The 14,736-nt window shown below is 48.9% G+C and overlaps 1 protein-coding gene across 10 annotated transcripts in view; it reads left to right on the top strand.

Annotated features, from left to right (window-relative positions):
• PTPA (protein phosphatase 2 phosphatase activator) overlaps positions 1-14,736 on the top strand; it is a 44,607-nt gene that overhangs the window by 2,337 nt on the left and 27,534 nt on the right. For 6 of the 10 annotated variants that reach the window (XR_007413266.1, XR_007413264.1, XR_007413265.1 and 3 more), the window contains exons 1-4: positions 197-339; positions 5,743-5,840; positions 8,781-8,867; positions 13,973-14,098. Coding sequence is in view for 7 of the 10 variants with exons in the window: in XM_049114989.1 (XP_048970946.1) it covers positions 309-339; positions 5,743-5,840; positions 8,781-8,867; positions 13,973-14,098 (342 nt within the window). In the remaining 3 variants the exon portion in view is untranslated. Of the gene's footprint in view, positions 1-196; positions 340-5,742; positions 5,841-8,780; positions 8,868-13,972; positions 14,099-14,736 lie in introns of those variants that run through there. The other 4 variants (XM_049114991.1, XM_025475426.3, XM_049114992.1 and 1 more) reach the window with 3 other exon arrangements.

Below are 14,736 nucleotides of genomic sequence, written 5' to 3'. Positions count from 1 at the left end.
GTTGGTGCGCATGCTCCCAGCTGCCCCGCACCAATATGGCCGCCGCCTCGGGTGAGCGCCGCAGCCGCGAGCCGGCAGTTGCTGGGCATGCTCCCTGAGTGCCCCGCACCAGCATGGCGGCCGTCTTCACGGGGGTGACTGTAATTCTCGGTTTTCGGTTATAGCCGAAAAAGAAAAAAAGAAGAAGCCGGTGCTTCTTTTTCTTCAGAAAGCTCTGAGCGCCTGGTGGAGCCGGGGAAAGGGAGGGTGTCCGGGGGTGAAAGGTGAGACCCCCTCAGGCATCCGGACCGGCTCCCGGCGGGAGGAAGATGGCTGAGGGTGAGCGGCAGTCGCCGCCAGGTAGGACGGGCCGGGCCGGGGTGGGGTAGGGGCGCGGGGGCGGGGGCGGGGAAGGGGTGTGGTACCGGGGGGCGGCGGGGGGGCGGCGGGGTCGGGAGGTGGAGGTGCCCGAGCGGCAGGAGCTGCTGGACCCCGGGGAGGACGTGTTGGGGGGATCGGGGGGCCGGGCTAGATCCCGGGGCTGCGAAGGGGTGGTGGGTGGGGCGCAACATCCGGACTCGGGGAGCCCCGGCTGCCCAAGGGCCGGGTGCGCAGTGCTGTGGCCCAAGGGCGAGGCCTCTTCCACATCTGGGCTGCGCGTGCTGCGGTGAGCTCTGGAGCTGGTGGGGAATCTGCCGGGGATGGGGGCGAAGGTGACTCTGGGGGCTGCCCTTGCCCTGGAGGTGAGGGGTGGTGCTCTGTGGGCCGGGCCCGCCCCCGCCCCCGCCCCCACCCCCACCCCCACCCCCACCCCCTTTGCAGTCGCCTCTGCACCCTGCCCACCTACGCTCTTTCCCTCTTGGAGGCGGGGCAGTGCAGTTCTCTTTCCGTGGCTGAAAATTTATTGAGAGAAACGGCCTTTGGTTGTGTAAACCACTAATTTAAAAAAGCTGGTTGTGCAAGAGGAGTCTCTCCCTGGCATCACCGTCTGTAACTTTTCTTTGCACCGTGGCCTCACTTTGGTTCATCTCCAATAACTGGGATGGAAGTACCAGAGAAAGGATCTGCCTATATAGATAGAGCCCTGTTTCCTGGAGAAGGGGAAGGCTGTTTGCTGACATCACTGAGCCCACACCGAGCTAGGAAGGACTGACCCTAGATAATTTAAAGTCCTGATGGGGCGAGTAAGTTGACCAAACACAGCTAATGTTTTGAAAGCATTGGATATTCCTTCTAACTGTCTTGCTTTTTGGGATCTCTGGAAAGGCCTCAGGAAGGAGAAATTATGAAGACCAAAAAAGGCATCCACCCCCCCCCCCCCTTTCCCAAATAGATTAACAAAGAACTGGGTATGGACTCTTAGGCCCTTTGAAACCAGGCATTTACTTCATTTAATACAAAACTTATGTGCCTATGCCCTTGGAAGTTCTGGTAATGCCTGTGAGAGATATAAGCCCACCAGAATTCTCAGTGAGATGATTATTTCTCCAAAGTTGGGTGGTTGAGGAGACAGCCCATGCACTAAAAGAGATGAAAGCTCGAGGGAGATATCTATGGCTGGAAAGAGCCAGGTCCCTAGAGGTGGTCCTTTTTTGCAGTTTGAAACAGGACATTTTGGAACAAGTAGAAAGAACCACTTCACTCAGTGTGGTGGTGATAACCTTGGATTTTAGAGTTGTACAGACCTGGCTCTGCCTGGCAGATCACATTCTCTGTGAGCCCTTTCTTATCTCTGAAAATGGGTACGTTATACTTTCCCCACAGAGTTGTAGTATGTGTTCCATAGATTACGAGGGCAAAACATAGGGCATGGGGGGTAGTCAGGAAATGTTGATTGCTCTCGTCCTTTTAAAAGGTGGTACAGGTTGAACCTGTAGGCTGGTTCTCAAACGATAGATGATATTACATTATACATTTGGGGAGTTTTAGGAAACATCTCTAAAACTCTAGATATTTCCATCTTACACTGTGAGCTTGTATGGTATCCACCTGTCCCATGGCACCTTGTCAGAGATAGAATCTGAGGCTGGAGGGGGTCAGTTATCACAGTCTCAGGTTTGAAGGCTTGGTTCTTTGATTTGAGGATTGCATATTCTGGTAACAACATGTGTATGTTCATTAGTGGTTGTTGCAGTGCTTCCTACAAGGTAGCCATTCCCTTGACACTAGGCCTGGCTTGGAGGGCTTCCCGCCTGTGAAATAACTTCAGAAGGGCCGTCTCTTGACAGGGAACTTACTTACAGAAGGGCTCTCTGTTCCTAAAGATCATTTGCAAATTGATTATTTGGAACATGGAACACATTTTCCCATAAAAACAATGAGGTTAGGGGTATGTGGGTGGCTTAGTCGGTTAAGCGTCTGCCTTCAGCTCAGGTCATGATCTCAGGGTCCTGGAATCGAGACTGAGTCAGGACTCCGCACTCAGCAGGGAGCCTGCTTCTCCCTCTCCTCCCTGCTCCTGCTCTCTCTCAAATAAATAAATAATCTTAAAAAACAAACCCCAACGAGGTAGGTTACCAGCCTGACCTATATAAAACTTTTTATTTAATAGCATTTTAAGAAAAGATTTTATTTATTTATTTGAGAGACAGAGACAGAGCGTGAGCAAGGGGGAGGAGGCAGAGGGAAAGAAAGAAGTGGACATCCTGCTGAGCAGGGAACTCTGTAGGCTGGATCCCCACAGATCATGACTTGAACCAAAGGCAGATGCTTAACCAACTAAGCCACCCAGGTGGTCCTAATTAATAGTGTCTTAAAGTAATTTACTAATAGTAAGGGCCTTAATTTTGGGTTCTGGGAACAGAGCTTGTAGAACAGGTGGGAGGAGGAAGAGAGTTTCTGATTTGGTTTTTGGGCTCTGGTTTGAATTCTGAATTAGGCAGAGGTTTGCCTTGCTCTCCTCCCAGATTCTCTGTTCTCCTCCATAGGTCTCCAGGTATCATAGCACTTTCTGCTTCCTCAGGGCCTCTTCAGGAATGCTTCAATCTCCCAATTGTCACAAGTTCCAGAACCATCTTAGGCACCTGTCCCCTTTCTCCATGCAGCCAAGTCAGTTAGGTTTTAGGAGGATAGCAGGGGGACAGATTTATTATATGTCATGAGTGACTCTCTTTGGAGAGTTTGTGTGTGTGTGTGTTTTAAGAGATTTGATTTATCTATTCATAAGAGACACACACACACAGAGAGGCAGAGACACACAGACAGAGGGAGAAGCAGGCTCCCTGCAAGGTGCCTGATGTGGAACTCGATCCCGGATCTTGGGATCACATCTGGAGTCTAAGGCAGACGCTAAACTGCTGAGCCACCCAGGCATCCTGAGAGTTTTTTTTTTTTTTTTTTTTTTAAGATTTATTTATGAGAGAGAGAGAGAGAGAGAGGTAGAGACACAGGAGGAGGGAGAAGCAGGCTCCATGCCAGGAACCTGAAGTGGGACTCGATCCCGGGACTCCAGGATTGTGCCCTGGGCCAAAGGCAGGCGCTAAATCTCTGAGCCACCCAGGGATCCCCGAGTTTGTGTTTTTAAAGCAAGGTGTTAACTACTACAACAGAACTTCATTTTTTAAAAAATATTTATTTATTTATGATAGAGAGAGAGAGAGAGGCAGAGACACAGGCAGAGGGAGAAGCAGGCTCCATGTCGGGAGCCCGATGCGGGACTCGATCCCGGACTCCAGGATGGCGCCCTGGGCCAAAGGCAGGCACCAAACCGCCGAGCCACCCAGGGATCCCCTACAACAGAACTTCATTTTTTTTTTAAAGATTTATTTATTTATTCGTTCAGAGAGAGCGAGAGAGAGAGAGAGAGGCAGAGACACAGGTAGAGGGAGAAGCAGGCTCCATGCAGGAAGCCCGATGTGGGACTCGATCCCGGGTCTCCAGGATCACACCCCGGGCTGCAGGCGGCGCTAAACTGCTGTGCCACCAGGGCTGCCCCAACAGAACTTCAATAGTAGATTCAGGCACAGCCCCTATCCAAGACCCTTGGGGTCAGGTGTATTTTAGAATTTAGAGTTTCTCAGATTTCAGAAAGCAGCACCCCACAATCAAATAAAAATACTTCTGCAAAAAACAAAAACAAAACAAAATAAACCCACTTCTGCAACAAAACCTAAATTCCTAATGAGGGATCTGCAAAGCCTGTAAATGTCCTCATGTTGGTTTAGGTTTAACTTTTGTATCAAATGAATTTGTGCCAAACTTATTTTAAGAACTTTGACTTTTTAGAAGTTTCTGGATTTTGGAATTACAGAGAAGAGACTGAGGGCTTGTATTTCCAGTGTCAGAGTAAAGGGAATCCTGTAGTGTGGACCAGATATTTTTGGCTAGAGAGGCCACTCATACTAAGCAGTCCGCTTTGGTGTGAAGTTTGCCTGTAGGTCAGCACATGAGACTACCCTGTGTTTTCCTTTCCTCAACTTCTGAATACAGAAAATAGTTTTGTTTTTTTTTTTTCTGATTACGAAAGTACTGAATGCTAATTTTTTTTTTTTTTTTTTAAGAGAGAGAGCTCAAAGTGGGAGGAGGGGAGAGGGAGAGAGAATCTTAGGCAGGCTCCACATTTTCAGTGCAGAGCCCAACGTGGGGCTCCATCTCATGACCCTGAGATTATGAGATCATGACCTGAGCTGAAATCAAGAGTTAGGTGCTTAACTGACTGAGCCACCCAGTACCCCATACTGTATGCTAGTTCTTAATAGCAATTTGTAGCTTAGAAATGGAAGTCCCTTATAAATCTTACCTCCTCAAGATAACTATTAACTAACTTTGGGGTTAATCCTTCAGATTTTTCCAATGTACGTGCTGTTAGATACATGTTATTTATACAGTATGCATAGCTATTTTCGCAATAATGAGATTATATTGTATATAACGTAGCTTAATTTTCTCTCTTCGTTTACTAATATCTGGGCTGTTTTCTTATGTCAATAGTTTAGGTTTTATTATTTTAAAAAGCTGAAGATTTCCATTATATGGGCCATATTATTATTTACCCATTGCCTTATCAATTGATATATGGGCTGTTTCCTTTTTCCATGCAGTAAGTGCCCTTATATGCATCTTTGTGTATTTCTGTGAGCACGTGAAGGCTTGATGCCTACAAGTAGAACTGTTGGCTCAATGGGTCTGTGTGGTTTTTGCTTCAAAAGTCAGTGCTGAATTGCCTTAGCAGATTCTACCAAGACTTCCACCTGCAGTGCTGGAGAATTCCTGCTTCCTCTTCACCAGTCCATGCCAGATGGTTTTTTTTTTTTTTTTCCATGCCAGATGGTTTTAATCTGCCACCCTGATTTGGAAGAGCCGTCTCATTTACATTACTTTGCTTATTCAGAGGTTGGCAATCTTTTTCAAATGTTGGTGATGGCCAATTGTATTTTCTTCCCCCTTCTTTGAATTGCCTCCTTCTGTCTAAAAGGTCAAATTGGTTTTATTTTTCTGACCATTCTCTGGTGAGGGACCAGGAGGTGAAGGCATGTGGCGCCACTGAACCTGTAGTTGTTGAGGGGATCATGAGTATGGTCAGTCTGTGCTGCTGAAGGAAAGACAGGAGGCTGGTGGGGTTGGCTTTAACAAGCCATTACTCTGTCCTGGGAGTACGTGTCTGGTTTACCCTAGGGACTGGGGATTAGAGTCTTGGTTTAAACGAGTGTGTGTGTGTGTGTGTGTGTGTGTGTGTGTGTGTATGTATGTGAGAGAGGAAGGGAGGAAGTTGGGTTGAGGGGAAGATTCTATTTATCTGTTTGCTTTTTCACTTTCTTTGTCAAGATTCCTCGGAGGATATCCCTCCAGCCACTCAGAACTTCATCATTCCGAAAAAGGAGATCCACACAGTTCCAGACATGGGCAAATGGAAGCGTTCTCAGGTACCCGTGGTGTCTGCAGTATTGAGCCAGAGCTGGGATGAAGAACTTGGGCTTTTTCAGAGACCATGAGCTCCTGACCTTTCTTGCTCTTGGAACCAGAGCTGTTAGAACCTGGGGAGAGAGATGACGGGGGAGCCAGCTGTTCTCTCTCACGGGGAGAAGTTACAGCCAGTCTGGGAGTCAGCATATCTAAGTGAGAGGAGGTTATCTATCTTATTGAAACCTAGGCCAGGAAGGTGGCTGGGAACTGGGACCTAGGAGCAAGAGGAAGTGCTGACCAGCTTTCTGTGCTGTTCAGTCCAATGGTGGGCAGAAAAGAAGAGCTTCTACCTCCCGGGCTTCTGGCACAGGCTGTGGAAAGATTGGGACTAAGAAAAAGAAAGCCAATTTCAAATCCCCAGGGAAAGCCTTGGTCCCAGCTACAGCCAGGTGCCCACCCCTGGTCTGCTCAGCTGGGGTGGGGAGAGTCACTGGTACAGAAGGGCTCATTCTCTGTGGGGGGAGTCTGCTGTGCTTACACTGAGCCCACACCCTGCATTTGCCGTGGCTTGTCCTTCCTTGGGCCATGTAAGCTTTTCTGGCTCCTCTTTCATAAGCCTGCCTTCTAAATATTTGCCGATGGTTATCGTGACTTTTCTGAGTTATATTCTCCCCCTAGATCTTCACCAGGATAAACACCTTAGTCCTCACAGCTGCTCAGAGGACACAGTTTGACTCCTTTCATCATCTTGGTTGCTCTACCTCGGGGTTTCTAAACCTTAGCACTGTTGACATTTGGGAGTAGATAATTCTTTGTGGTAGGGGGCTGTCCCGTGTATTGTAGGATGTTTAGTAACTTCTGTGTCTTCTACCTGCTAGATGCCAACAGCACCCCTCCCCCCAGTTATTAACAACCAAAAGTGTCTCCAGACACTGTCAGAAGTCACCTGGGAGCTAAATCACTTGGGTTGAGAACCCTGAGTCTGCCTTGAACCTACAGTATTGCTGAATACAAATATGGCTTTAGTTCTTTGCTTTCCCCCTGGGTGTTTTCCAAAGAGGATGTGTTTATGATGTGCCAGGTATTTTTTAGCTCATTTAATCCTCACAAAAACTCTGGGAAGTGGACTCAGTGTTCATCTCCATTTTGAAGGTGAGAAAAGTAAGACCAGGAGATAAAGAAATTTAGCAAGATGGTAGCATTAGCAAGTGGTTGGGATGAGATTCAAGATTCACGCCCAGGTCTTCTGTCTCTAGATAGCCATGGGTTGAGCCACCATGCTCTAGGCCATAGGTCAGCAAATTACTGTCTTCTTACCTAATCTGGACCTCTGTCTGTTTTTGTAAATAAAGTTTTATTGGAACACAGCAAGGTTCATTTGTTTATGTATTGTCCATGGCTGCTTTCGCTCTCACTGGCAGTGTTGAGAATTTGTAAACCAGACTTTATGGTCTGCTGAGCCTAAAATAGTTACTATCTGGCCCTTCGTAGGTGCCAACATTTTTTGGGAAACGTTGGTTAGTTCTTCTAATGGAGTATTGTTGAACAATCTTGGGTAGAAGCCTTTCGCTTGCTCTAAAGCTCACCACTCAAGTGTGTGACTTCACAAGTGACTCTGTGCCATGGTTCACACAGTTTGATTAGGCAGCAGAGTGCAGCAAGAGGATGGACTTAGGGTCAGAGAGATCAAAGCTTGAAGCCCAGGGTTGCCATTTCCTCTTCTTGTAACTTAGGTAATGTGCCTAAGCTAGCCAAGTCTGTTTCTTCTACAAAAAATGAGTTGTTTGGAGGCTTAAAGGACTCAAAGTCCAAAAAGCACCTGACCCAGCACTAAGCATTCATGAGGGGTACTGACCTGCAGGCATGGTTGTTACTGTTACAGGGATGAGGATGGTGGCATTGGTGGAGACAGGTATGTTTATAAGAATGGCCTGAGCTTTAGTCACCAAGAGACTCGGGCCTGTGTGGGAGCAAGGACACTGCCCCTTGCTGCTTTCTGTCTTTGCATCCGGTGTAATTTGTAAGAATGACTGTGATCACTGGCCGCAGGCAGGACGAAGGCTCAGACCTGCCCTGTGACCCCTCATTTCCATTCCACAGGCTGTAGGAAGGTCCTGGTACAGGAAATGTTCCTTTCTAGATGCTGGATGGTCAGTTGTCAGGGCTTGCTGTGGCTGCTGCTGCCATCTCTAAAGCTTGGATAAGGAGAGGAAGGAAGAGATTGAGAGGCAGCCAAGATGGAAAAGAAATGAGACCAAACAGAAGTCATTTGCTCCTGGGACTACTTCTCCAGAGGCCTGCACCTCACTGTTTTCTTACCCATGTGCTGGCTGTAACCCTAGCCCAGCAGAGAAGACAGTGCCTAATTGGAAGCCAGGGATGGGTGTGCTGGCACACCTGACCGTGGGCAGAAAACTGTTTCTTCTCCAGGAAGCAGACGGGCTGCACTACAGTCTGATATCCTGGCCTGTCTGGTGGGGGGAAACATCTGGAAGACTACTAGGGGAGGAACCCTTGTGGAATTCCTTGAACTCCTGGTGGTGTAGTATAATTGTAGGACTTGTGGGGTCCTAGCTCCATATCTAATGAGATCTTGGTCTTAGGAGACCTTGGGCAAGTAACCTCTCCTGAAGTGAAGCCTTGGTTTCCTCATCTATAAAATGAGGACAGTGAGTGTTTACCTTGTGGGGTTGTGTAAAGGAGCTCCTGGTGGTAGTAATGAGCATGTTCTGGCTGAGGATCCAGGTGTAATCATGGTCATTGACTTGCCAGCTGTTAAGGATGGAGGGTACGGGTGGGGTATTTGGCATTATCATTCTGCTTCCCTTGGTGACAGGCTGGGGACCAGGGGACAGCTTGGAGCTCTTTGGCAACTGGATGGAGCTGGGGGCTGGGTAGGGGGGTGGAGGGTCAGGGGTCTGACATTCCTCTCCCTCCCCGCTCCCCACTTTATTTGGTAGGCATACGCTGACTACATCGGATTCATCCTCACCCTCAATGAAGGTGTGAAGGGAAAGAAGCTGACCTTTGAGTACAAAGTCTCTGAGGTAGGCACAGGCAGGGAACCTGCCGCCGAATAGCCTTTCCCAGAATAGCTATGGAGAATCACATGTGCTTGTTGCCCACAACACGCCAGGGCAGAAAATAAGACTGCCCAAGGACATGTGCAGTTGACATTTTGGTGTTTTTATTTCTTTTTTTTTTATTTAAAAATATTTATTATTTGAAGTGGGGAGAGCCTGCATGAGTAAGGGGAGGGAGAGGGACAAGCAGACTCCACACTGAGCAGAGTCTGATATAGTAGTGCGATCCTGGTGGGGCTCGATCCCAGGACCCAAAGACTGGAGCCAAAACCAAAAGTCAGACGCTCAACCTACTGAGCCACCCAGGTGCCTCTTGGTGTTTGTATTTCTTTCTTTGTTTTTTTTTTTTTAATATTTTATTTATTTATTTATTCATTCATTCATTCATTCATTCATTCATTCATTCATGAGAGCACAGACAGAGAGAGAGGCAGAGACACAGGCAGAGGGAGAAGCAGGCTCCATGCAGGGAGCCGATGTGGGACTTGTTCCCAGGATTCCAGGATCACACCCTGGACTGAAGGCAGCGCTAAAATGTTGAGCCACCCAGGGATCTCCAGTGTTTGTATTTCTAATCTTTTCCTTTTCCTCAATCTGTGAATAGATAGAAATTTATAAAATTGGGATCAAGGGAAGTACACATCTTACAGCCTGCATTTTTGCTAACTGGTGTTTTTATGTAACTTTTTAGATGAAAAAAGATCACAAACGAAGTAAGTGTGCTCACCAAAGGGAACAGTAATAGAAGTGTATTTACAAAAAGCTGACCTCTCCCGATTTTCTCCCTCTACCCACCTCCCTGGGGTGGCCCTGGGAACAGTTTTGGGAATGCCAGCCAGACCTGCCATGTGAGCCCCTCCTCTCCTGTTGCCCCTCACTATGTAAATGGCTGTCTCATTGAGCCCACCCTCATTGTTTAAACAGCCCCTGACTGTGGACTTTGAGATTGTGTCCCTAAATATTGGTGCTCTGAACATCCTTACATATAGATCTGTGGATACACTTTCCTTTTTTAAAGACATTTTTTTTAAAGGTTCTATTTATTCATGAGAGATACAGAGAGAGACAGAGACATGGGCAGAGGAAGAAGCAGACTCCCTGTGGGGAACCTGAAGTGGGACTCCATCCCAGGACTCCAGGATCGCCCTGAGCTGAAGGCAGATGCTCAACCACTGGCTACCCAGCCATCCCTGTGGATGCTCTTTCCTAAGGAATCATTCCTGGAAGTGGGAATACTGAGTTTAGCGCATGCACTGCAGGGTGGGCACTCTCTGGCTGCTGTTTCAGAGACAGGTGGTTTGCGGAGAGGACAAGAGCTGTGGAGGGTGGTGTGGGCTTGCAGGCTGTTTGCTCTTATTGGGTGCCACCTCCTAGGGCTAGGTCCCAGGCCTCCAGTGGCTTCTTGGGTTCTTATCCTAGTTGGCCCACAGTCATCTTGAGACTCTTATCTCAGACACCAGGGCCTGAGCTGCCTCTCAGTGCCTTATCTCACCCTGTCGGGTAAGGCCTGACCCAGTTGTGGCTTGGTCTTTCCACCTGTCCTGAGGCTAGCAGGGCAATGCTCATATCAAAGCCCCTGCCCCGCTGCCTTCCCTCCCCCCTCCCACCCATCCCCATTCCCTACCCCGTCCCAGAGAGCTGCCTCTTCCTGGGCCCTAACTGGCTGGTGGGAGGCTGAGGTCTTGTTCTGTCACCAGAGGGGAGCCGGGCCTGTGCTGGGGATAGACCTCCTTCTCTTGGGAGCTGGTCCACCACTGAGTTTGTGGGTTGAGAGAGGAGAGGGCTTGTCCTTGAGTGTGTGATGAGGGAAGCTGGGCTGTGCTCAGGGGGCAGGGAGTGGTGGGGGTAGGCTAATTATAGGGGGATGTTCTAATTACCCCAGCAGATCCTGAGCCTCCAAATCCCTCTCAGGTCCCATAATTGACCCTCACGCTTTGATGGTAAGACTCCACGCCAGCCAGGTGTTGTCTTAGCTCAGGAGTTGTTCTTCTGGCAGGATTGTAGCATGGTTAAGTGCTTGGGTTCTGGAGTCAGGCTGACTGGGTTTTGATAACCTCTCCCTTCCAAGCTGAGTGGCTTTGTCCCCTCTGACCCTCTATCTCTTCATCTATGAGTGGAAGAGCCAACAGACCGACTCATGGCCCCTGGGGAGGATTCAGTGGGAATCCCACACATAGGGATGTTAGCACAGTGCCTGGCACATTAGCTCTTATCATTAGCTATTTTTCAGTTCTAACCTCTAGTAGTGGTGTGATTGCTTCAGCTGGGGGCTCTTCCTGAACTAGGCTTCATCCCAGTGCCAGGGCAATCACTTGGTGGGCAGAGGTGACTAATTTGGTCTCCAGAGGTCTTCCAGCTTCTGCCCACAGCTGGCAGGGCAGCAGAAGGCACGACTGACAGCATGTGGTCTCAGCCCACGGATGTGAGGGGGGCCCCCTCGGCACAGCTGCTGGGGGCGCCTGTTTCCTCTTAGTCCTTCCTCCTCCCACAGGGTTGGCAGCTGGGGAGAGGGCAGATGGAGCTGCCTTAGGTGGCAGCTTCCAGACCAGCAGCAGCGAAGGGAGCAAGCAAGGGCAATCTGGTGAGACTGTCTAGACCCATGTTTAGAAGGCTCTCCTTCAGTTTGAGATTATGTCTGTCCTAATCTTCAGGGTTTTTTTGAGTTTTGCAAAATGTGAGTAGAAAAGAGGATTAGGGACACCTGGGTGGTTCAGTGGTGGTTGAGCATCTGCCTTTGGCTCAGGGCGTGATCCCTGAGTCCTGGGATCGAGTCCCGCATCAGGGTCCCTGCATGGAGCCTGCTTTTCTCTCTGCCTGTGTCTCTGCCTCTCTCTATGTCTCTCAAGAATAAATAAATAAAGTCATTAAAGAAAAAAGGATTATTATTTTTTATTCTTGTTTGATATTTAAGTTGGTAGCAAAGAAAAAAAAACACTGGCAAGTAATGTTTTAGAGAAAATTTTATTGGTCCATGAAGTCCAAGAGGAAGCCCTGGGTGAGGAAGCAGGAGGGTAGTTCAAATTATTATTTGTGCTTCCTGAGGGTTCTGGCTCACAGCCCCTCTGGCCCAGCCAGTCAGAAATAGAGGCAGCCCCTGCATTCTGAAAGCCCTTTCCAGAAAGAGGAGCGAGGAGCCTTTTAATTATTCATTGCCCCAGCTGAGCTGGCAGCTGGGGCCTGGCTTCCATAGCCTTCCAGCACCTTCTTTATCCCCTTCAGCCCTGGCCCAGGACGGAGATGGCCCGGGAATCGGGCCTGGCTGGTACTTCTTGGGGCCAGATTACCACCTCATCACTCCCGAGTCCTGGTTGCAGCATGCGGTCAGGTTTGCTCTGTTCTTATCAGGTCCTGGTGACCTAGTTCTTCACAAAGCTGGGCTCTGGAAGCACTTTCTCACACATTACAGCTGGGCAGCTTTATGTCACCCTGGCCCTCTGCCTCAGCCAGGTATAAAGGGAGTTTCCCCTCTTACAGGTAACTTTTCCTGAGAGAGGAGGTGGGGGATGGCATCCTTCAGGCCACTGTCACGTTGTATAATGCCAGGGGGTGCTGTTTACTTGGCCTGCAGTGATTTGTACCTCCTGGAGCTGTGTGGGGGTGGAGGGGTGTTGAGGGGGACTGGGGAGGATGGGCACTGGTTGACAGATACTCCATTAGCTCAAGTCCGCGTTCCCTCTCCCAGAGCTCTCTGACTGCCCCTCTCCAGAGCCTGCGCAATGCAGCAGTGGACCTGACTGAGCCTTGCCTTCCTCCTCAGAACTTTTCATGTGGGCACTACCCTGGTCCTACCCAGTATCAGGGGTTTCTGGAAGTCTCTCTCTGTGCTCTTGGTGCCTAGTGGACACAAGCAAGACCTGCTTCCTGGCAAGGTCTTCTTTCCCAGGGCTGCCTGCCTCTAAACACCCTCTGCTAGCCTTTCATTCTGGCCTATTTTTTTTTTTTTTTTTTACAAGCCACACCCAGAAGGAGCCCTTTTCTAGCTGCCCTTCCAGACCTGTGTTTTGGATAGTCAGCTTCACCTGATCTCCTCATTGAGTAACATTCTGTGTGCTAATGCTGCCCTGGCCTGTGGCACCAATTCCATGTCTTGGTTTCTGCCTGCTGTGGGAAAGGTGTAGGGAGACGGGCTCCCTGAAACTGCAGCCCAACAAAGCATTACAGAGGTTTGGACCTCTGACCCAGTGGTTCTGCTGAAGGAGAGAGACTTCCCAGATTGTTTGTAGAAGTGGACAATTGGAAATAAGCCAAATATGTAACAGAGATTCAATAAATCATAGTATGTTGGCACAATGAAATACTATTGACTTACTAAAGGCTGTCATAAAATTATGTTTACATGTTGATGTGGGATAAGGCTTATGAGGAAATCAGGCAGGCTACCAGGCAGCATGTGCCCTGGAACCCGTGTTTTAAATATTTTATTTATTTGAGAGAGAGAGTAAGCATGGATGAGGTAGAGGGGCAGAGGGAGAGGGACAAGCAGACTCCTCGCTGTGCAGGGAGCCTGATGCAGGGTTCTGTCCTAGGGCCCTGGGATCATGACTCGAGTTGAAGGCAGACGCTTAACCACCTGAACCACCCAGGCGCCACCCCCCCACCCCCCACCAGACAGTTGGATTTAATATTTTATTTATTTATTTATTCATGAGAGACACAGAGAGAGAGAGAGAGAGGCAGAGACACAGGCACAGGCTCCCATGCGGGGAGCCTGATGTAGAACTTGATCCCGGGACCCCAGGATCATGCCCTGGGCTGAAGGCGGCGCTAAACTGCTGAGCCACCCAGGGATCCCTTTTTTAAAAAAAATATTTTATTTATTTATTTATTCATGAGACACACACACACACACACACACACACAGAGGCAGAGACACAGACACAGGCTCCCATGCGGGGCAGACAGTTGGATTTAAAAACTCCATCCTGTAGGAGTGTGTGATCTCCCCAACACTTACCACTTAATGCCATGCCTAGGGGTCGTTGTCCAGCTGCAGGTGAGACTTCCCTTTGTGGCTCTAGCTGGGGGCCACTCGTCATTGTGGCTTGTCCCCTCTACTTTACCTATTATAGGCCATTGAGAAACTGGTCGCACTCCTCAACACACTGGACAGGTGGATTGATGAGATCCCTCCGGTGGACCAGCCCTCTCGATTTGGGAACAAGGCCTACAGGACCTGGTATGCCAAACTCGACGAGGTGAGGCTGTCACAGGACATACTTGGGGACTGGGCCAGGGGTGCAGGAGCTTTCAGGTATCTCAGCATCTCTGGGGAGTTTGTTAAATTCCACTTACCAAAAGTACCAATGTATTTACCCTCTGCCCCCGTCATCTTCTGGGAACCACCACTGTGGATGCCCAGTCCTCTGCACAGGGCTGTTAATTAGGTCATCGTTTGCATTAGCTACAGATTCAAATGTCCCAAGTGTCCATGTGTAGGGGGTCAGTTGGATAAACTAGTAGAGCTAGCCTGGAGTGCTATGCAGCTATGAGAAAGACTAGGAGACCTACTTGGAGCCTGGGGTGAGGTAGTCTGGGATTTATCATTCAGTTGAAGAAGAACCTGGGGTCGGTCTGACACATATGGTGAGCTACTTCTTGGTAGGAAGGAGGGAAAAATGAAAAGATCTGGTTGCGTAAAGAAACATCAGTTCCTGGTGACCTAGTTTACGCAAACTGCTCAGTTTGTGTAAAGAAACACCATTAGAAGGATATACAAGAGGCTAATAAAGCTGTGATTTCTCTCAGGGCAGGAGAGAGTGGGATGGGGGATAGAAACTTCTCAATGCATCCCTTTTGTAATATGTGTAATTATTTGCTTTTTTACTTTTTGATA

This window comes from Canis lupus, chromosome 9 (genome assembly GCF_003254725.2).
Source record: "Canis lupus dingo isolate Sandy chromosome 9, ASM325472v2, whole genome shotgun sequence".
Classification (NCBI taxonomy): Eukaryota; Metazoa; Chordata; class Mammalia; order Carnivora; family Canidae; genus Canis; species Canis lupus.
Note: the sequence above shows the minus strand (reverse complement) of the source record. Positions and strands in the feature narration are given on the sequence as shown.